Raw genomic sequence first — 20,542 nt, 5'->3', positions numbered from 1 at the left:
CCAGGGTCCTGGGATCACCACCTGATCCAAAGGAAGATGCTCAACCACTGAGCCACCCAGGTGTCCCAAGGAAGATGATTTAAAAAACAAAACAGACAAAAAAAAAAAAAACAAAAAAAACAAAACTCAATGCAAGTCAGTGACCTGCTCCATGTGCTCCTGGCCCCTCAGCACGTCACCCAGCGTCCAGAGGTCAGGCTTCAGGAAGGGAAGGCCCCAACAGTTGGGATGGTGGGAGAAGGCCAGGCTGGCCCACGGAGCTGAGGATGACCTTCTGGCGAGTGTCCTGCCAGCAGGTGCCTCCAGGGAAAGGACAAGGCACAGGATTTGTCCCCTGAGTCCCCTCTGCTTCTTGGGGTACCTGTAGGAAGGGAGAGAGGTGGCTGGGCAGGGCAGGGGCATGACACCCACCTCACAGAGATGTGACGCTAACCTCTGATCGGGGACAGAGCCACCCAACCCATCTGACCAGAGGAAAATCTGCAGACAAAAGTTCAAAAAAATGTTAACAGTAGCAGTCTTGGGGAGGTGGGATGATGGATGGCCTGCATACCCTCTGCCACCTTCCTCTCAACTTCTGGCAATTCATGTAGCCAGAAACATAAAGGCACAGAGTCGTCTGCAGGTGTGACAGGTGCTGGACTGCGCCCAAGCCGGTCAGTCAACTCAGGCTCTGGATGTCCCCGTCATGGAGCAGCCCCACAGCCAGGACTCCTGAGGCCGTGATACACTCTCCTTGGGTGAGTCACTACCCTGCCTTGTGACCACACTTGGGGCATTCTTTAAGCTCTAGACCTTTAAACTTTCCATAATTGTGCTTTGTTTCCTTAGAGAAAGAGATTTTCAGCGGGTGACACTGGCCTGGCTGCGCGGATGGCTGTGGCAAGTTCCTTGCACTCTCTGGGGTCACTTTCCTTATCTGCTGACCCAGGACAACAGTGATACCTGCCGCCCAGGGGCCCGGGGACAACTGAATGGGTTAAAACACACAGTGGCCGTCTCCGAGGAGTGTGTGTGACAGGTGCGACAGGGGTGCCTGCCCTGCAGAGGCCTGTGGTGACGTGGGCAGGACGGATGGACGCACACACGCAGGACCACCGACTTGGCCGGTGATGAAGAGGCTGGTGGGACGCAGGAAGAAGGTGCAGCATTTCCTCGGACAGGCAGGTCTGCGGACCCTGCCCCCCACCCCTTCCCCCACCCCAGGAGAGGCCACCTGGCGGCGCGGGGCTGGGGTTTTGCTCTGAGCAGTGCGTCAGCCACCAGCGCCCAGCCTGGCTCCCGGCTCCCAGTCAATAAATATTTGTTGAGCAAATTAGTGAAATCTCTCCTTCGGGTTGTGCTTCGGCCCTTGGGTGGCGCCGGGTGGCCGTCGCTGCCTCTGCCGTGCCCTGGACCCCACTAGGAATCCCCAGGCCTCCCCGGGGCGAACTTGGCTGGTTTGTCCTGGGAACGGTGACAGGCCCACATGCGGGGGGGGGACTCCTGACGGGTCCCGACATGCCTCCTTCCCGGAGCTCCGTGGCCCCAGCCCAGGCCCCCGCTCGGCCCGCCCGGCCCCTCTGCCCTAGACCGAGGCTCCGGCGGCCCCGGGCGCAGAGCTCGCAGGCCGGGCCATCACGCCGCAGGGAGGAGGCGCAGAGGCGAGGCGGCCTCTCCTCCTGCGGCTGCTCTGACACACTCTCCCCGACGGCGCAGCAGGCGGCGCGTGTCCTCCCACGCGGTCCCCCGGGCAGGCACATCTGCTGGTCCAGCGCCGCCCACCCGCCTCCCGCTTTCCTCCAGCGAGGCGTTCCCTGCGGAGCCGGCCGGGACGCAGAGCCTGAGAGTCCCTGTCCCTCGGCCCACTCGGTCGGGCCCCCAAGCAACCCCAGATCTCTCCACAGGTTTTCGTTGTGAAATGTCACGGTGCTGGAAGGCACGTACAAGGTCCACATACGGCTTAGAGAATCGGAGCAGAAACAGGGTGGGGGGGCACGGCCCGCCCGTCCCGGGTGCGGTCTGCACGGCCTCGGACGCTCGCGCTCGCCTGGCGCAGTGCCCGTGCTTATCAACAGTACCGGCCTTACAGTTCAAAGACGGCAGATCTCATGTCAAGGGTTCTTATCACGAATAAGAAAATTAAGAGGGCAGGAGATGATGACAGGTTTATGGCACAGACTGTCGTAATGGTTTCATAGGTGGGTAGTTATCTCCAACCTCATCAAGCCCCTTTCTGTGTGTGTGTCTTCACCTGAATAAACTGGATAAAAGAAGACGGAAGAAAAACACACAGCGCAGAGGACCCCGGGCAGTGCCCCTGACATACGCCATCCCCCCCGCCCCCACCGACGGGACCACTATCCTGACTTTTGTGCATCTTTCTTTTTCCGAAGTTCTTCATGAAAGGGTTTTATTGAGATTTTTGAGGAAAGCAGAAATCAAACTCATTTTGAGAGGAAAGAGCACCGTATCTTCTAAATCACTGTAAATGTATCTGATTTATTCACTCAGGATATTTCTTCACACCGGTGTCAAGAAAAATTCTTAAAAAAAAAAAAGATTTATTTGAGAGAGTGTGTGAGCGAGCAGGAGGGGCAGAGGAGAGGGAAAGAATCTCCAGCAGACTCTCCACGGAGCGTGAAGCCCGACGCGGAACTTGATCCCAGGACCCTGAGATCACAACCTGAGCCGAAATCAAGAACTCAACTAACTGAGCCACCAAGGCACCCCCAAAATTTTCATTAGAAAACTTCTTTTTAATTGACACATAGTCAACATACACTGTTAGGCTCATTTCAGGCCCGCGATTCTGCGCATTAACCCTGCTCACCCTCACCCACTGTACAGTGTTGGTCCTCAAGCTGTGCATCACGTCGGGACTGGTTTATCTTAGAACTGGGAGTTTGTGCTCTCGACGCCCTTCACCCATTTCACCCACTCCCGCCCCCTCTGGCAACCACCTGTTTGTTCTCTGTGTTCAGGAGCCTGTGTCTGTTTTTCAGATTCCCCCTACAAATGGAATCATGTGGCAGCTGCCTTTGCACCCATGTGTGCATCTGTAAAAAACTCATAGTTTTGCCTCAAAAAGCTGAGCAAGTGCAAACCTCTGTTTGTAGGGCAAGGGCATTACATTTATGGCCCTCCCCAGAAGCAGGGTGAGCAGAGCTGGCTTCAGCCTCCTTGGGGAGCCCCAGGGCCCCCCAGACGCACACAGTGGGGAGCAGTGTGAACAAGGTGCTACCGTCCGGCAGCCACATGCTCAGAAGGGAGGGGGCTGCTATGGCCGTCCTGCCTCCAGACCTGCGCTGGCTGCCAGAGGCAGAGATCCCTGTGCTCCGTGCATGGGAACGAGGGGCTCACTTCTGCAGGGAACACACAGAAGACTAGAGAAATGGGTATCCTGTCTTCCTGTTCAAAACACTGTAGGAGGCCGTCGTGTGCTCTGTGGCTATAACCTGTGACGGGGTCTGTGTTCCAAGCCTCTCTGCAGGCTGGCCAGTGGTCTCCCCCCGGGTGGGGCCCCTCTGTCCCCCACATTCTGTTTCTTGCTTTTCTCCCTCTTCTTGGTGGAGCACATCCTGATAGTTTTCTGAAGGGTGGAGGGGACGGAAGGAGACAACGCTGCCTGAGGGTGCTCACCTGGGGCTCCAGGTGCCCCAGACCCACCACACCTCCCCGGGGGCTATTGGAAGAGGGCCCACTGCTGGGCTCGGGGTTGCAGAAGACTCAGAACTCAGGTTAGTGCTGGCCTGCCCATGGAAAACCTGCAGGGAGAGGTAAATGGCAACCCCAGGCCCTTTGCACAAGCATAGGTGGGGGGTGCATCCAATGCAGGTGCAGCCAGACATGAGATGAGGCCTAGGTGCCCTCCACAGGGTGCTATGGCCTTAGAGGGTATGTGAGCTATTTCTGGGTGCTGAGGAGGTGGTGCAGGAGAGACCCCAGCTCTGCTCCCCTCTCCGGGGCTGAGGGACACGGCACTCAGGCTGCTCTGTGACCTGGAGGGGAGGCATGGAGCCAGTATGTGTCCATTCTGTCCTCACCACTGCCTATGCGCTGCTGGGGGGAAACCAAGGCAAAAGCCCCATCTCAAGGGTGGTGAGCCTTTGTGGTTGCAGGAGAAGCAGGCTAGCCTGGAGCCACACTCAGGCCCCACCCCACACCCCCGCCACTAGTATGTATTCCGGGGCTCCCCACCTGTAAGCTGCAAGGGTGGGGCTTTCGGGGCTTTCCTCGGGATCGCCTGGGGATTCTGATCCAACCCGTCGGCGGCGAGGCCCAAGTGGCATGTTTTTGAAAAACATGAGGTGATGCTTGTGTCATCCAGAGTTGAGAAACGCTGACAGATGATTCAAAGGTTTTTTGTGGGCATTACAACGCACATCCTGGGGACAGCCAAGCTGTAGGTGACATGTTCCAAGAGGAAATCCACAGGGCAGCGGCGCTGCGTGCACTCGGACTCCTGGGCGCGGCCTCGTGGGGACGCGACCACTGTCCCGTGGACTCTGGGACACACAAGCCGGCACCGCATCCAGTGATGCTGCAGAGACGTGGGCACGTTCCGTACTGTCCCCAGAGCCAAACATGCGCCCGATTCCTTCGATCTCTTACTGCCGAGGCTGGACAATGGAGCGGCTGTTTCTTCTCCTCCACTTTATCCATTTAAAAGTCACTTAGTTGGGCAGCCCGGGTGGCTCAGAGGTTCAGCGCCGCCTTGGGCCCAGGGCGTGATCCTGGAGACCCGGGATCGAGTCCCGCGTGGGGCTCCCGGTGCATGGAGCCTGCTTCTCCCTCTGCCTGTGTCTCTGCCTGTCTCTCTCTCTCATGAATTAAATGACTGACTGACTGACTGACTGATACATGGTCTCTGATCGGCCTCCGGGTGGGGGAGGTGGGGGCGGACCGCTGAGGGAGGTCGCGGGCTGGGCTGGGGCGTGGAGCAGGCGGGCGCCCGGGAGCCCGCTGGGACGGGGCGGCGCGTGTCTGTGGCACTCGGCCGGCGCCGCAGTTGGCTCTCGGGTGCTCCGCGGGGGCATTTGGCCGTTTCCCCGACAGGCAGCTACCCCGCGCTCAACCACTTCCCCCGGTCTCGGGCTCCCCTTCGCGGTGGATCTGGCCCCGAGAGCTCTACCGACAGCGGCTCAGAAAGACCCGGCGGCCATTTGAACACTCGACGGTCTCGCACAGATTCAGAGTGAGTGGCCGCTGCCTGAGGTTCCAATAGTGGTGGGACACGTCACCCGTTATTTTAAAGAGATTACGGTTATGAGGAGTCACAGCAGCTGATGGAGGCAGAACCCACTACGGTCTCCCAGGAGCCGCGGCGCTCGGTCCACGCGGACAAAGCCGCAGGATCTAGGCCAACAGGGCTTCGGGCCTCCAGGATCCACCTATTTACGGTGAGCTGCGTGAGAAGCGCAAGTCGCTTAACCTGACAGGGGGCTGACGGGGGGGTGAAGGGAGGGTGGGGGGGGCTGACGGGGGGAGCTGACGGCAGCTGACGGGGGCTGACGCTCCCTAACGAGGGCAAGTGGCCTGGGGCCACCCCCCAGGAGAGGACAGGAGGGAAAGCCGGGACGGTTAAGCATGTGCAGGTAAAGTTATGCTTCTTCATGTGTGCGTGCCTGCTAACATGTTAGTGGTTAGCATGACAATGAGGGGAAAGCGGGTGAGCGGTCAGTGCTGGGGACCTTGGTGGCACAGACGGTTGGGTCCCATCTTTGGTCGTCTCTGTCGTCAACGTCCTCCCTCCACATCCCTGCAAGACAAGCACCTCAATGCAGTCTTAGACCTTCGTTCCTCCTCATGGAGGCAGCCAGGGATCTTGCAGTCAGGGCTGAGGGCGGGTCAGACCCTGCTCTCTCTCCACGTGGTCAACAGTATTTTTTTTTTTTAAAGATTTTATTTATTTATTCATGAGAGACAGAGAGAGAGAAATAGAGAGGCAGAGACACAGGCAGAGGGAGAAGCAGGCTCCATGCAGGGAGCCCGACGTGGGACACAATCCAGGAACTCCGGGATCACACCCTGAGTCAAAGGCAGACGCTCAACCACTGAGCCATCCAGGCGTCCCTAAAAAAATATTTTGAGAGAGAGAGAGCCTGAGAGTGAGCACATGCGAGCATGGCGGGGGAGGGGCAGAGGGAGAGAATCTCAAGTAGATGCCACCCTGAGAACAAAGCCCTAGTCGGACTCAAACTCATGACCTGAAATCAAGAGTCAGACACTTAGCTGACTGAGCCACCCCAGCGCACCCGTGGATTACATTCTTACAAGCAGCATAAAAATTTCTATAGTGTGAGGTGGAGTGGAAGCTCTGGAAGGAAAAGGAGGCAAGTGCCCTGCATCTGTGGGTCAGATCACACAGCGAGCAGCACAGTAAAGGGGCGATGTCAGCAAACGTAACAGATGCAGCCTTTGAGAACACAGCAGGCACCTGTCAGAGGTGTGCAGGCACGGGAGGGGCTCCCTGTCGGGCAGACCTGGGGCAGTCTGAGGGTCACGGGATGACAGCAATGGGACCACACGCAAACACAGAAACAGCCGGTGTGACGAGGAAGGGGTTCGCACATGGTTTCCAGTACCTCCCACCACAGAGGAGCTGCAGAGGAGCCGCCTGGCAGGACCACTCTCCCACATGATCACAGGGACTGCATAAGGAGCCGGACACATCCCGACTGCATCACTAGATAGGACGCAGGGAGATCACAGCATCACTTGGCTAAACTCCTGCCACAGTTGTGTAGCTGGGGTGGGACCACGAGGACACCGCTGACAAACAAGTAACTGGCCTGGAGGGGGAGGAGTGTCAGAAGTCAGGAGAGGGGAACTGCTCCAACTTGAAGAGAACTCATGTGAAGCAGAACCAGACGCAACAGCACATTCCTTGCCCTTCTGTCACAAAGGACAATCCCGGGGCAGTGGGACACGCCTGGCAGGAGCCGGGGGTCGACACGGTGGCCATGTCTCGCTGCTACTTTCTGAGTGTGACGGCTGACTTTGGGGGTCCTGGGGGGCAGGAGACATCACGGTATTTGGGGCTGATGGGGCCTCAGGGTGGCAACTTATCCACAGACAGCTCAAGGGAAAAGTACTTTTACTGTGATTGCAATGCTTCCATAGTGCAGTGGAGACTTTCAAAATAAACATTTTATTTTTTATAAACATATTGGTTATTTCAGAAGTTAAATGTCTTTCTTTCTTTTTTTTTTTTTTTTTTAATTTATTTATGATAGTCACAGAGAGAGAGAGAGAGGCAGAGACACAGGCAGAGGGAGAAGCAGGCTCCATGCACCGGGAGCCCGACGTGGGATTCGATCCCGGGTCTCCAGGATCGCGCCCTGGGCCAAAGGCAGGCGCCAAACCGCTGCGCCACCCAGGGATCCCTGTCTTTCTTTTTCTTAAAGAGAAGGGATGGTGTTCCCATGCCTGGCTGGCCAGACAGGAAAGCCTATGGGCTCTGACCAGCCGCATCACTCTGGGAATAACACGCACACACAGGACGGGAGCCCATCTGCGTCATGTCGCCAGTGGGCTTCTTGGCCAGCTGGACACACTGGCCTCCTCTGGGGTCACAGGTGGAGAGACTGCCGCAGAGCTTCATACATCACCTGGTCCTGAGAACAGGGGACAAGACAGCTGATGAGTGAGACATGGTTGCACACGGATTTCCCAGCCCCCAGGACCACATGGTGACCGTGGTCCTCCATCCTCTGACAAATGTTTTAGTGCAGAAATCATTTTTTTTTAAAGATTTTATTTATTTATTCATGAGACACACACACAAACAGAGAGAGAGAGAGAGAGAGAGAGAGAGAGAGAAGCAGGTTCCATGCAGGGAGCCCAACGTGGGACTTGATCCCGGGTCTCCAGAATCAGGCCCTGGGCTGAAGGCGGCGCTAAACCGCTGAGCCACCCGGGCTGCCCAGAGAAATCATTCTTACGATTCAGATGCTCAGTCTTTCCCACTTGAGCTTACAGAATCGCCCATCGTCTTCTACTTTGCTGGTTTCAGTTCTCACACCTAAAGCTCTGACTGCCCTAAGGTGTGCCTGGCTCTCGGTTCTGGAGACGGCTTCCCAGCTACCCCCACATCAACCACCATCCTTCTGTCACTGGTGAGGGGGCCATCATTATGTAATGTTTATAGAAATTACATATTAATGGGGCACCTGGGTGGCTCAGTGGGTTCAACATCTGCCTTTGGCTCAGGTCATGGATCCTGGGATTGAGTCCTAAATCAGGTTCTCTGTGCAGAGGGGAGTCTGCTTCTTCCTCTGCCTCTGTACCCTGCCCCCCATTCCATGCTCTCTTTCAAATAAGTAAATAAAATCTAAAAAACAAAAAAATATATGTATCAGGGTCAATTCATGTTCCACTATCACAATGTTTTCTTTAATATTTTTTAAAAAATATTTTATTTATTTATTCATGAGAGGCACAGAGAAAGGAACAAAGACACAGGCAGAGGGAGAAGCAGGCTCCCCGGGGGGAGCCTGATGCAGGACTCAATCCCAGAATTACAACCTGAACCGAAGGCAGATACTCAACCACTGAGCCACCCAGGCGCCCCACAATGTTTTAACTATTGAGGCTTTTGAAAACTGTATCAGTGCTTTTAGGCCCCACCCCCAGCCTGTTCTCTCTATAGTTTTCCTGCTGCTCTAGTTAGCTGGGTTTTCCATATGAACTTTCAGCCGCGCACCCCGTTTTTAGTCCCCAAAATAAAAGAAAGATTAAAAGGCCATAGAGTATAGTCATTTAAATTATTTTGAACAGTGATGTTCCAGACTCCCAGCAGATGTGGAGAAGGCCGTTCAGATGTTCGCAGAAATGCAGCTGTGTGACCAGAAGCAGCCACGATGGGCTCCTCCGCATACAGGAGGTCTGTGCAGAGTTTAGAAGGGACTTTAAGACCATTATCTTTTATTCTGAGGACAATCCTGAGTCAGATAAAGGCAGAACGGATGTTCTCTCTACGGAACTAGTCAGAACCCTGACACAGAGGCCAGGGCAGATTTTCCGTTCACAAAGGAAACCCATTTCCTGGACTGTACTTAATGCTTACCTCCGGTTTGAAAGATGGATTTGAAAAAAAAAAAAATCTATGTAGTACTTGTTTCAGTGATTTTTTCAAGTACCTCTAACAGTTTCAAAGGTGAACATAAAGTAGGTATTAGTGAAATGCTGAATTAACTCTGAAATAGGATAAAAGGGTCCCTCTGTATATCAGTAGCAGTACTCAATAATATATAGTGAAGAGATTTTAGGCATTCTTGATTTATAACCAGGTTAAAGCAATTCTTTTTTTCTTTCTTTCTTTAAAGATTTATTTATTTGAGAGAGAGAGAGAGAGAGAGCGAGCGCACACATGAGCAGGGGAAGGGGCAGAGGCAGAGGGAGAAGCAGACTCCCTGCTGAGCAGGGAGCCCAATGCAGGACTCGATCCCAGGACCTCGAGATCATGACCTGAGTCGAAGGCAGATGCTGAACCCACTGAGCCCCCCAGGTGCCCCCAAACAATTCCTTTTTTATAGTAAAATAACTTTTTAAATTATAAAACAAGATTTATTGTAGAAATAATAAAAAATACAGATCAACAGTAAAAAATTAATCCTCATTTCCAGAGTTAACTATTATCACTATTTTGGTCTCCAGAACTTTTAAATGACTGTTTTTTCAAGATTTATTTTCTTTTAATTTTCACACTTTTAAAGTAATTTCTACAGCCATTGTAGAGTTTGAACCCACAGTCTTGAGATCAAGAGCTGTGTGCACCACTGATTGAGCCAGCTGGGCATCCCTCAGTATTGAATTTTTTTGAATAGGTAAGATATTCACATCGTGTGAAATTCAAAGAGGATAAAAGGCCCCTCAGCCAGCCAGCCTCTCCCTACAAACAGCTGTCGCTATTTCACACATAATTGCTTCTTTAGGGACAGTTAAGGAGCCAAAGAAAGTGCAGCCTTCACCTTGATGTTATGCCTTATTTTTAAGAGATCAAATAAATTAATAATCAGCTTGGTCATCTGCTTTATTTATTTATTCAAAATTCATATTATGCCTATTTCCAAAAGAGAACTTGTAGTTTCTTATTTGCTAAGTTTTTCAGAAATCAAATATTTAAAGTATAAAGATTTAAGGCACCAGAAATATTAAGAAGAATATACTAGTACTGTCTCACTAGGACACGCATGTAGCCTTCCATAGGATGTTCCAAGAGAAGAAGAAATTTCCACCATGTCTGGCATGATAGGTTCAGACAGAATTTTTTTAAAGATTTTATTTTTTATTTATGAGAGACACAGAGAGCGAGAGAGGCAGAGACACAGGCAGAGGGAGAAGCAGGCTCCATGCAGGAAGCCTGATGTGGGACTCTATCCTGGGTCTCCAGGATCACGCCCTGGGCTGAAGGCAGCACTAAACCGCTGAGCCACCTGGGCTGCCCAGGTTTAGATAGGTTTTTAATAAAATCAGTCATCCCTTTTAAGCAAAAGCTACATGTGAATCCTGTACTGACACTGACAGGACTGAGTGACCAGATGAATACATGTTCTACGTACAGGGCCCCATCTCCTGTGATTTTTGAGTCCAGCACCGTGCCTGGCACGTGTACAGCAGGTACTGGATGAACATTTAGAGTTGGATCTTAAGTAACCCATTAAAACACAGCAAGCGGGAAACAGGGGAACTCTGACTTGAGAAGTTTTTCTCTTGTGAATGTCCGTGTAGCGGAAATAATCAGGGAAATGAACCATCTACTCTTGAGTGTGGAGAAGAGAACTGAAGAGCCATTGGCAGTGGGTGTGAAAACCATGCTGCGGGTGAGTGCACAAACAGGAGGGTGGCTCTGGGGTGGCTTTAATAGAGGAGGAAAGAAAACAAATCTGACTGAGTGAGGTTTCCTTCCAGAAGTGGAAAAATGCCAGAGTAAGCAGATCAAAAAGACTATGAGGGGAGATAATAAATATCTGGGAACATTATCTTGAGATCTCAATGCTTGCTAATAGCTAAGCTGGCCTCAGGGCCCTGGAGCGCAGGGAAACTGCATGCTCCTGCACCGGCAGGAGACCTGGAGGGATGACGCAGCCGGGATGCACATCTCCGAATTCTGAGAAGCTGCTGGCGGTGGGCCCAGGCTTATTTGTCGGGCAGACTGCTTGCCTATTAGGGCCTCCTGGGACCAAAGAGGACGTGGCCACTCGCCAGCACTTAGGATGGGCAGGGATCTCCAGGTAGAGCCAAAGGGCCTGGCCCCACCAGAGTGGGAGCCAAGGAGGCAGTGAGGACAGAATGGAGAGAGTGTCTGCTCACTGTCCACACCTCCCACCCTCAACCAGTTACCGAGGTTTACTGGGTCAGGGGACAGAGTGGTACACTGAAGCCATGCTGAGTATGTGAGAAATCAGAAAGCCAGCTCTGCAGACGGTGGGACAGGACCTGCATGGCTTTCTTCCATTGCCTTACATGACATCTATCAGTAACTCCGTGTTTACTCACGTCAAAGCGACAGCTGTTTCTGTAAGTTGGTCTGAAAGGCTGAAGTGTGGCAGGTGTTCCTTTCATGCCAAACAAAATCTAATGATTCTCTTGCAGCATGAAAAAAAGACTCAAAACCCCAACCCTGCCACTAACAAGTGAGTCAACTTGAGTACCAGCATCTTAATTACAGGTTTTCTTTTGAGGGCTTTAAGTTGTCACCTTTATAAAACTCCATGGTCCCTTGCCACCAGCCTGGCCAAGCATCCAGTTTCCTAACTGGCCACACTGTTCTAGCACAGGATCCTAACCAGGGCTGGGCCGACCCCAGGCTTCCCCAAGACTCCCTTGCCAGAGTTGGTGGGGAGTTCACTGCTGGGGAGTGGGGGTGGTGGTCTGGGCCTGCAGGTACCCACCTGCCCCCAGGAAATGAGCAATGAGGTTCTGCAGCTAGCTGTGCTCTCAAGATCCTTGTTCTGTGGACCAACCAGCCCTGTTTCCCTGTTCACCTGAGTTGGGGATTGGATATGTCATTTACAACTAAAAGAGCCCCAATATTAAAAGCAGAAAGAAGGGGCACCTGGGTGGCTCTGTTGGTGAAGCATCGGCCTTCAGCTCAGGTCATGATCTCAAGGTCCTGGGACCGAGTCCCTCATCTGGCTCCCTGCTCAGTGGGGAGTCTGCTTCTCCCTTTCTCTCTGCCCCTCCCCCTGTTTGTGCTCTCTCTCTTAAATAAATAAATCAATCCTTAAAAAAATGTTAAAAAAATCCATAAATAACAAAAAGTAAAAATTATTTGGTAATAAATTTGGTGAAAGACGGGTAAGATATTTACACTGAAAACTCACATTACTGAGTCAATCAGGGACTCTAATAAGTGAAATGAATTAAAACATTAATAAATTTATATAAGAGAAATTAAATGAACCTAAATGGATAGATATACAAAGTTCATGAGCTGAAAAACTCACTATTCCTAAGCTCTGCTCTCACAACTGCCTATGGACTCAGATCCCAGCAGGTTTCTCTTGTAGGAATCAATAAAGTGATTATAAACTTTAAAAAAAAAAAATTGGGGAGGGGGGGAAAAAGAGGACAAATTTGGAGAACTTATACTACTCGGAATCCCAAGACTTTGAATCTATAATAATGAAGACAGATGCCAAGACCATCGCAGGAGAATGGAAACAGACTGACACATTTATGACCAAGTGGTTCTCAAACAGAAGGTGCGGTGTAAAAGTCTTTTCAACAGAATTGGAGCAAGGAGGCAGCCTTGGAAACATGTAATCATGATCTCTACTTCCCCCATCAAACTGAAATGTTATTTGGAGATGGATCACAGGCCTACATGTAAAAGCCAAAACTATTACACGTCTAGAAAAAAAGCAAAGGACAGAATCTTTGCGAACTTGAAATGGCCAAGATTTCTTAGGGCAGAATGCACAGGCCTTCGTCTAGATTAAAAGTGGCTGCTCTCTAGACAGTGGCTTTAGACAACAGAAAGGTAAGAAGCAGATTTGGAGAAAATATCTTCCATGTGCCACTTCCTAATCACCTCCATGTGGAGTAAAAGCCCTTACTCCAGAATAAGCTAAGAATTTGTGTAAGAAAAACAACTCAAGTTTTTAAGAGCAAAGCAGGATAGGACACAAGGAACCACATGGCCAACAAGCATGTGAAAACACGTTTGGAGATGCACACACTGCACAGGGCGCTGGTTCACATCCCGTTGGACGCTGGCGTAAAGGACCGTGACACTGGGGGCTCAGCCGCTTCCTACAGAGGAATCTCGAGACCCGGTGGCATCTCCCTGGCTATTTACACACAAGTGAAAGCTTGTGCTCACACATTAACATGCTCAAAGGACCTTTATTCACGAAAGCCACACACTGGAAATGCCACGTGTCCCCCAACAGATGAAAAGCTAGGAAGCCGTGGGATATTCTTACCCTGGAAGACTGCTCTGCAGGAAAAGGAGCAAATGCACAACAGGAATGAATCCCAGAAGCTTTCCACTGAGCAAAGCGGCCAGATGCAGGGAGTGCACAGCGTGTGCTTCCACTGGTATCAAGTCCTCAGATGGGCAGAGTTGGAGCCTGAGGATGAGCCAGACCCATGGTCTCCTGTGTGTCTGTGGCAGCCGCAGAGGGGGCACAAGGAACTTCTGAAGGGACAGAAAGTTCTAGATCCTGACTGCAGCGCCAGCTTCCCTCGTAAGAAATTACACAACTGTGCTTGCACACAGTGTAAAACAGTGAGGCTAGAGGACAAGCCACGTCCACATGTCCTAATTCCTGATGGGCCCTGGAATTGGGCTGCAGGTGAGGGATAATTTCCACTAAAACAATGTTCTTAATGACGAAACTTTTGGGAGGACATTTACACCACTAGCTTCTTGGTCAGAACGAGGAGCACCAGTAATAGTCACTGTAAAAGTCTTCCTGATTTTAACTAATAAGGCTGGTTTTTATTTGAAGATGCTCAGTAGACCAAACACATTTCCTCTGGGATACAAAATAACCTGAGAGGCGAAGGCAGACCACTGTGTCCAGCTATGGTGGAGAACGGGCTCTGGGTGTAGCAGACTCTCCTCTCTAGCCAAAGAAGTCAGTTATGTGCCTAAAAGATACCACTGCCAGCCCAAATCAATCCACTAGTTATTGTGGTGAAAAGTGGTTAAGGTGGGAGGGCACCTGGCTCAGTTGGTAGAACATATGGTCTTGGTCTTGGTCTTGGGGTTGTGAGTTCAAGCCTCAGAGGCGTAGAGATATCTTAAATATAAAATCTTTTTGGGATGCCTGGGTGGCTCAGGGTTGAGTGTCTGCCTTCAGCTCAGGGCGTGATCCTGCAGTCCAGGGATCGAGTCCTGCACTGGGCTCCCTGCGAGGAGCCTGCTTCTCCCTCTGCCTATGTCTCTGACTCTCTCTCTTGTGTTTCTCATGAATAAATAAATAAAATCTTAAAAAAAATATTTTTTAAAAAAATATTTTATTTGAGAGAGAGCATGTTTGTGTGTGAGAGTGAGAGCACGAGCAGGGCGCGGAGCAGAGAGAGAGGGAGAAGCAGACTCCCCATGGAGCAGGGAGCCTGACTTGGGGCATGGGACTTGATCCTAGGACTCTCAGATCATGACCTGAGCCAAAGGCAGATGCCCCACCAACTGGACCACCCAGGTGCCCCAAAATAAAATCTTTACAAAAAAATAAGCAGTAAGGTGGTCACCTCACTTAGAAGGTTCAGAGCAAACTTTGAGACACCAAACAGGGCAGCCCGCCTCACAGAACTGCTTGGACTCTGACTCAGAGTTTTGTTTTGTTTTTATCAGTAATTATTGTGAAAAATTCTGGGCCTGGGGTAATAAAGGGCTAATGATTTCAAGGAAGGGTTAGCCCAGCAGGAAGCAAGTTCTCTTGGCTAAGGTACATTACATTTCCAGGAGCCCTGAAACAAGACATCCAAGTGAGCAAGCTTCATCAGGGAAGGACTCGAGTCAGGTGTTTCTTAGGGCCAGGTGGATCGCTGCCAACTGTCGCAGCAGCCATCCTCACACTACAAACAGGATACCTCCTTGCGGTAAGAAGCAGACACACAAGGTCTGGTGCTTTATGTGAAGAACAGCGGGCCATGTAATTGGCCCTTTTCTGACCTTGCAGTGAGGACATCTGTACCCGCCTGAGACACGTGGACAAGTCCCTGGTGCTGGGGGCGCCTGGCTCCAGGTAGATAAGAGACGTCACGTCATGAAGGGTGGAGCAGGTCAAGGGACATGTGGACCAGACAGATTAAAATTCCCAAGACGGTGGAAAAGACACACACCCTCCCTGCGGCTTCAGTCTTTTTTTTTTTTTTTAATATTTTATTTATTTATTCATGAGAGACACAGAGAGAGAGAGAGGCAGAGACACAGGCAGAGGGAGAAGCAGGCTCCATGCAAGGAGCCCGACGCAGGACTTGATCCCAGGTCTCCAGGATCACACCCTGCAGCACTAAACCACTGAGCCACCAGGGCTGCCCTCTGCGGCTTCAGTCTTTCAAGAAACACGTAAACCTATAATCTCTCAGGATCACTCCCCCAAAGGCAATTATTTTCCTTGTTTCCATAAATTCACATCCATTGATCTTGATTCCAATCTCTCTTCTCCATACACATTAAGAGCATTTCTTACCTTTTTTGATATAGAGGATTTCACTTTCTTGAAAGCTTCTTCAAAGTGTTTCTGACTGACCTTGAGTTCACCTGTGGAGCAAATCACAAATGCCCCTGAGTGCAGCAAGCCAAACGTCACTGGCTCCAAGCTTCTCCCAACCCTTCCAGGTGGGTGAGGTAGCATGGAGGTTTCAGAAGGGTTGTAGGCAAGCCTGATCCGCTGTGCTCATCAGAGCTTTTGGATTTTTTTTCATTTTCATTTAATTTACACACATCTGACCATAGTTAATTTCAAAATATGCTTAAGTTTTATTTACATCAGTGTCCATTTTAGTGTCATTTTTCCCCTCCAGCAATCAAAACAGTTTATTTGGGGACAAATTTTTGTTCATCTTTAATTAGAGAGAGATTATTACCCTTTAAAAGGAGAAAATCCATGTCTTCATAACCCCCACCATTTACTGAGATGTCACTGACATATAACATATGTAAGTCTAAGGCTTTATGATGATTTCAGACACATATGTGGTGTAACGGGATCACCACAATATTAGTTTAGCACCTCCATCCCTCACATGGTTAGTTTTTTTTGTGTGTAATAACTTTTAAGATCTACCCTTTTAAAATCTTTTTTTTTTTCTTAAGGATTTTAGTTATTTATTTATGAGAGACACAGAGAGGCAGAGACACAGGCAGAGGGAGAAGCAGGCTTCATGCAGGGAGCCTGGTGTGTGGAGTCCCAGGATTAACGCCTTGGGCCAAAAGCAGGGCGCGCAACCACTGAGCCACCCAGGCATCCCACATTTTTCAAGTATATAATACATACTGTTAATTGTAGTTGTCCTAAACATCTGATTCCCAGAACTTGTTCATCTTAGAGCATCTCATTTCCCAACCCTCTGCTCATCAGGTTTTAATGCAGGGCACCCCAAAGAGACTTAGCACTCTCAAACAGACATCCTCTGAAGGCCCCTCTTTGCACTGTTTACACCTTAATTTAATGGTAATGTTTAATGAAAAGCCAGAATTGTTCCTTTCTAAGATAATCCAAATAATTTAACTGGGAGTGGAAAATTATAATATTCCAGTTATTTAAGAGTACATATGCACTATCAGATATTACGGAGTTATTTCATAACATATGTTATATACAGAGATAACGTTGCAACCCTGCATCAGAAGGGGCCCCACTACTTTAGAAGGCTGTGCCATGATAGAAGTAATGGAAATCAAATAACTACATGTTGAACAAGGCTTCTTTAGAATGTTCATATGACAGCTTATACAACGACAATGAAAATAGTGATCTACACAGATATTAGGATACCACGTTTACCTAAAAAGAAAATGTACAGCTGAACATGTCAAGTGGAAGGTGAATAGTGCTACTGATTTTGGAGAGGAAGATGTCAATGCAAAGTCCCTAGAGGACAGGTAACTAGAAATGCAAACTACGGGAGAGCACGGGTGTCAGAACTTGCTGCATGATTATAAAATATCCAAACAGATGTTAGGAGCAGCCAGTATGTGTAGAGAGGTCTGCAAATTTTCAGTGACAAATCCCAAAATGCCATCCGACTCTGCTCTCAGGCAGCACACTTACATGAAGTTTCTTTTTTTCTTAAATATTTTTTTTTTATTCATTCATGAGAGACACAGAGAGAGAGAGGCAGAGACACAGGCAGAGGGAGAAGCAGGCTCCCTTTCGATCCTGGGTCCCCAGGATCACGCCCCAGGCCAAAGGCAGGTGCTAAACTGCTAAGCTACCAGGGCTGCCCTTACATGAAGTTTCTTACAAGATATTCTAATTTTGTGAATTATAACACCTACTTCTAAAAGGAATTTTTAAATTTTGTTAAAAAAAATCTTTTAATCTTTTTTATTTCTCTCCAAATTTTTATTTAAATTCTAGTTAGTTAACATATAGCATAATACTGGTTTCAGGAGTAGGATTTAGTGACTGATCACTTATATACTCCAAGAAGAATCTGAAATAGCTTTTAATAAAAGTTCAGATAACTGCATCTTAAAATTCAATAAAACCACAGGACTTTATAGAAGATATGTGTGCTGACAAAACTCAGAGACACAGATGCCACTGTAACTGTAATCAAAAGGTCGCTCTGAGATTCCTGTGAGCCAAAGAAAAAAGGGAGAGAAGACAGAGAAAATCAGCGGGAATAAAAAAAATGTTGTGTTTTGGAAACATGCTGCATGAACTCTGGGTGGAAGCACAGGTTGAGGCCAGAACGGTCTATGTGCAGACAGCGTCTACAGGCTACCAGCCAGCTGCCACAGATACTATGCCAGGTGAAGCCTGGGGGAATGGCCTCATCAGAAACACATCAGCTTTAATGCCACAGACTTGAGAGAATGGTCACTGTCTGGGTCAGCTGTGGAGTGAGGTGTCCAGAGTGACAATGACATGGAATGGAGAGACTCCAGAAAGCACCATACCTCTGTCACCTCCGCCTTTCGGTCTCATCATCTCCTGTCTCAGGGCACAGATGGAAGCTTCCCGAACCAAAGCAGAAAGGTCTGCACCTCTGTAGGACAAGAACCAACCTCAATTATTCTACAATGCTGCAAAGAACAGAAAGATGTCTGACAGCAGTTTCAAGTCACAAATCAGACGAGGAAGAAACTGACCACTCGTTATGGTCAGCAGGAAAGAGCTTATCGTTTTTACTTCAAATATTTCTAGCTTTCAGTAGGGTGATTACAACGGAAACAATGTAATGAATCATCAGTGTTCCCCTGCTAAGAGCTGCAGATATTAAGGTTCATGTAAGAAGTCTAAATAAATTGTCCAGGGGATGTCTGGGTGGCTCAGTGGTTGGGCGTCTGCCTTTGGCTCAGGGTGTGATCTCGGGGTCCTGGGATCAAGTCCTGCATCGGGCTCCCCATGGGGAGCCTGCTTCTCCTGTGTCTCTGCCTCTCTGTGTTTCCCATGAATAGATAAATAAATCTTAAAAAAATAAATAAATGAATTGGCCTGTCAGTATAAACATACACATTCATGGTAAAATCTCCATCCACAAGGCCTATGCTGTCAGCGTGTTGAGTATCCACATGCTACCTACCTACCTACGTACTGCCAGGAGTAAGCTTACATCAGACTCATTTATGGCATCTGCTTCAAAAGGGGGATGCACAGGCTAGGGAATCTCTAATGCTCTGACTCAAGCCCTCGCTGAGTGGACTGGTCATAAATGAATTAAAAGAGGACAGCTAATAAGCCTCCATCCAATTACTCTGTGTGATAACATGATGAGTCATATGGTTCCTGAGTTCACCAGTGTTTCACTACATCATTATCTTTAACGAATTCTCGCAGCTCATTAGGAGAGTTTGGACCTGGGGATAAAAACTTCATTTCTAGACATTAAACTTAATGTATAATGTAAACTTAATGTAGACATTAAACTTAGTGTATAATGTAGACATCCACTTAATATATAACATTAAATGCCCACAGAGTTTAAATTATTAGCTGAATGCAACGTTTCTGAGGCTAGGTGTCAGGTTTATAAGGCTGTGCAATAATCGAGTTACATGCTGGGTACTCATCCCTTTCCTTAATATTTAAACATCTCCCACAGGTGCAGAGACACCTTGACCTAACATAAATAAGCAGCTGACAACAATGGAGAATTCTAGGTCTCTCGAATCGTGGGGGCCACAGTATTAAAACTCCAATTGTACACCATTCAGCGTTAACCCTGATCCCTTTTTAAACCTGTGCCTTATACCACAGAATCCAGAAGATGTGGCCCAGGGTAAGTTCTGGCATTAAACTGCCTCTGGATTTTAGCACTCAAAGCTGTAAACTACTCCCTTAAGTCTTCTCCCCCCTTAATAGTGAGCTCATTTAATTGTACAAGTTTGAGCCCCAACAGGGGTGGAGGGTGAGGGGGAACGCACTCTCCTTAGAGGGAAGAAGGGGCTCACCACTACCAACCACCTAGCGCTCAGCATGTCATCATGATAATCCCTGCCTTTGCACCTGAGCCAAGATAGCCAGATGAGAGAAGACGCTCGTGGCCCTGGATGCCCATATATAAAAAAATAAGATAAAACGATGTATCCTGACCACACTCCCTGAGAATGATCAGCGTGGGTTCCAGGGCAACCATCTTGATGAGATGAACTTCTTCAATCAGAACCGGAAATAACTGAGGGCCAACTGCTCCCAGCAGGTCTGTTGCGGGGATGTAAGTTCAAATTATGGAGTAAGAGTCCTGAATGCCTTGAACATGAAAACCATGTCCCAGGGGCGCCCAGGTGGTACAGGTGGTTCAGCATCTGACTCTTGGTTTTGGCTCAGGTCATGATCTCAGCGTCCTAAGTCTTGGTCAGGCTCCAGGCTCAGCAGGAAGTCTGCTCCCTCTCCCCCTACCCCCTGTACTCTCTTTCTCACTGAAATAAATAAATCTTAAAAAAAAAAAAAAAAAAAGAAAGAAAAAAGAAAAAGGGAAACATCGCCTTACTTGCTTGGCTTCAGAAAACACATTTTGTTTTGACCTAAAGAAATAGCATGAGCACCAAGTATATTGAGAATAACCAACCCACAGAGCTTTCCATATAAGGCAGAGGGGCTGTTGCCATCTCCCTGTTAGTGAAATGGGAGTTTCATTTTCTGCTCTGTGTACCCAAAATGGGAAAGTTAACACATTTACTTAATGTAAAGCAAAGAATAAAAACCATGACCACACAAACAAGAGGGGTATAGGCAGAAAGGGCAGATTTCCTGCTGCTACTACGGGCTGCGTGTGTTAGCCGGTATGCTGTGAAAAATGCATTCTGAGCCTTCTGCATTCTGAAAGTGAAGCGCTCACAGATTATTCTCTTCAGTGCTGCACACATCTGCTCACATCTGGAAGAAGGGCAGCCACAGCGGCCAGGGTGGCCGGATGCCAACAGTGAACGCAG

At 49.1% G+C, this 20,542-nt stretch overlaps 1 protein-coding gene and 1 long non-coding RNA gene across 8 annotated transcripts in view; one reads left to right on the top strand and one right to left on the bottom strand.

Annotated features, from left to right (window-relative positions):
- Positions 1–182: 182 nt before the first annotated feature.
- On the top strand, positions 183–1,318 carry LOC119872679. The gene is made up of 2 exons (XR_005361677.1): positions 183–740; positions 832–1,318. It is a non-coding gene; the product is annotated as an uncharacterized LOC119872679 (long non-coding RNA).
- A 5,795-nt stretch (positions 1,319–7,113) lies between these two features.
- Positions 7,114–20,542, bottom strand: part of NVL (nuclear VCP like) — a 90,510-nt gene continuing 77,081 nt past the window's right edge. For 4 of the 7 annotated variants that reach the window (XM_038542879.1, XM_038542883.1, XM_038542881.1 and 1 more), the window contains 3 exons: positions 18,068–18,156; positions 15,630–15,700; positions 7,114–7,598 (listed from right to left, as the gene is read on the bottom strand). In XM_038542879.1, coding sequence (XP_038398807.1) covers positions 7,554–7,598; positions 15,630–15,700; positions 18,068–18,156 — 205 coding nt within the window. In that variant the 3' untranslated portion in view covers positions 7,114–7,553. Of the gene's footprint in view, positions 7,599–13,423; positions 13,560–15,629; positions 15,701–18,067; positions 18,157–20,542 lie in introns of those variants that run through there. The other 3 variants (XM_038542880.1, XM_038542885.1, XR_005362322.1) reach the window with 3 other exon arrangements.

The sequence above is a fragment of the Canis lupus genome, chromosome 7 (assembly GCF_011100685.1).
Source record: "Canis lupus familiaris isolate Mischka breed German Shepherd chromosome 7, alternate assembly UU_Cfam_GSD_1.0, whole genome shotgun sequence".
Lineage (NCBI taxonomy): Eukaryota > Metazoa > Chordata > Mammalia > Carnivora > Canidae > Canis > Canis lupus.
Note: the sequence above shows the minus strand (reverse complement) of the source record. Positions and strands in the feature narration are given on the sequence as shown.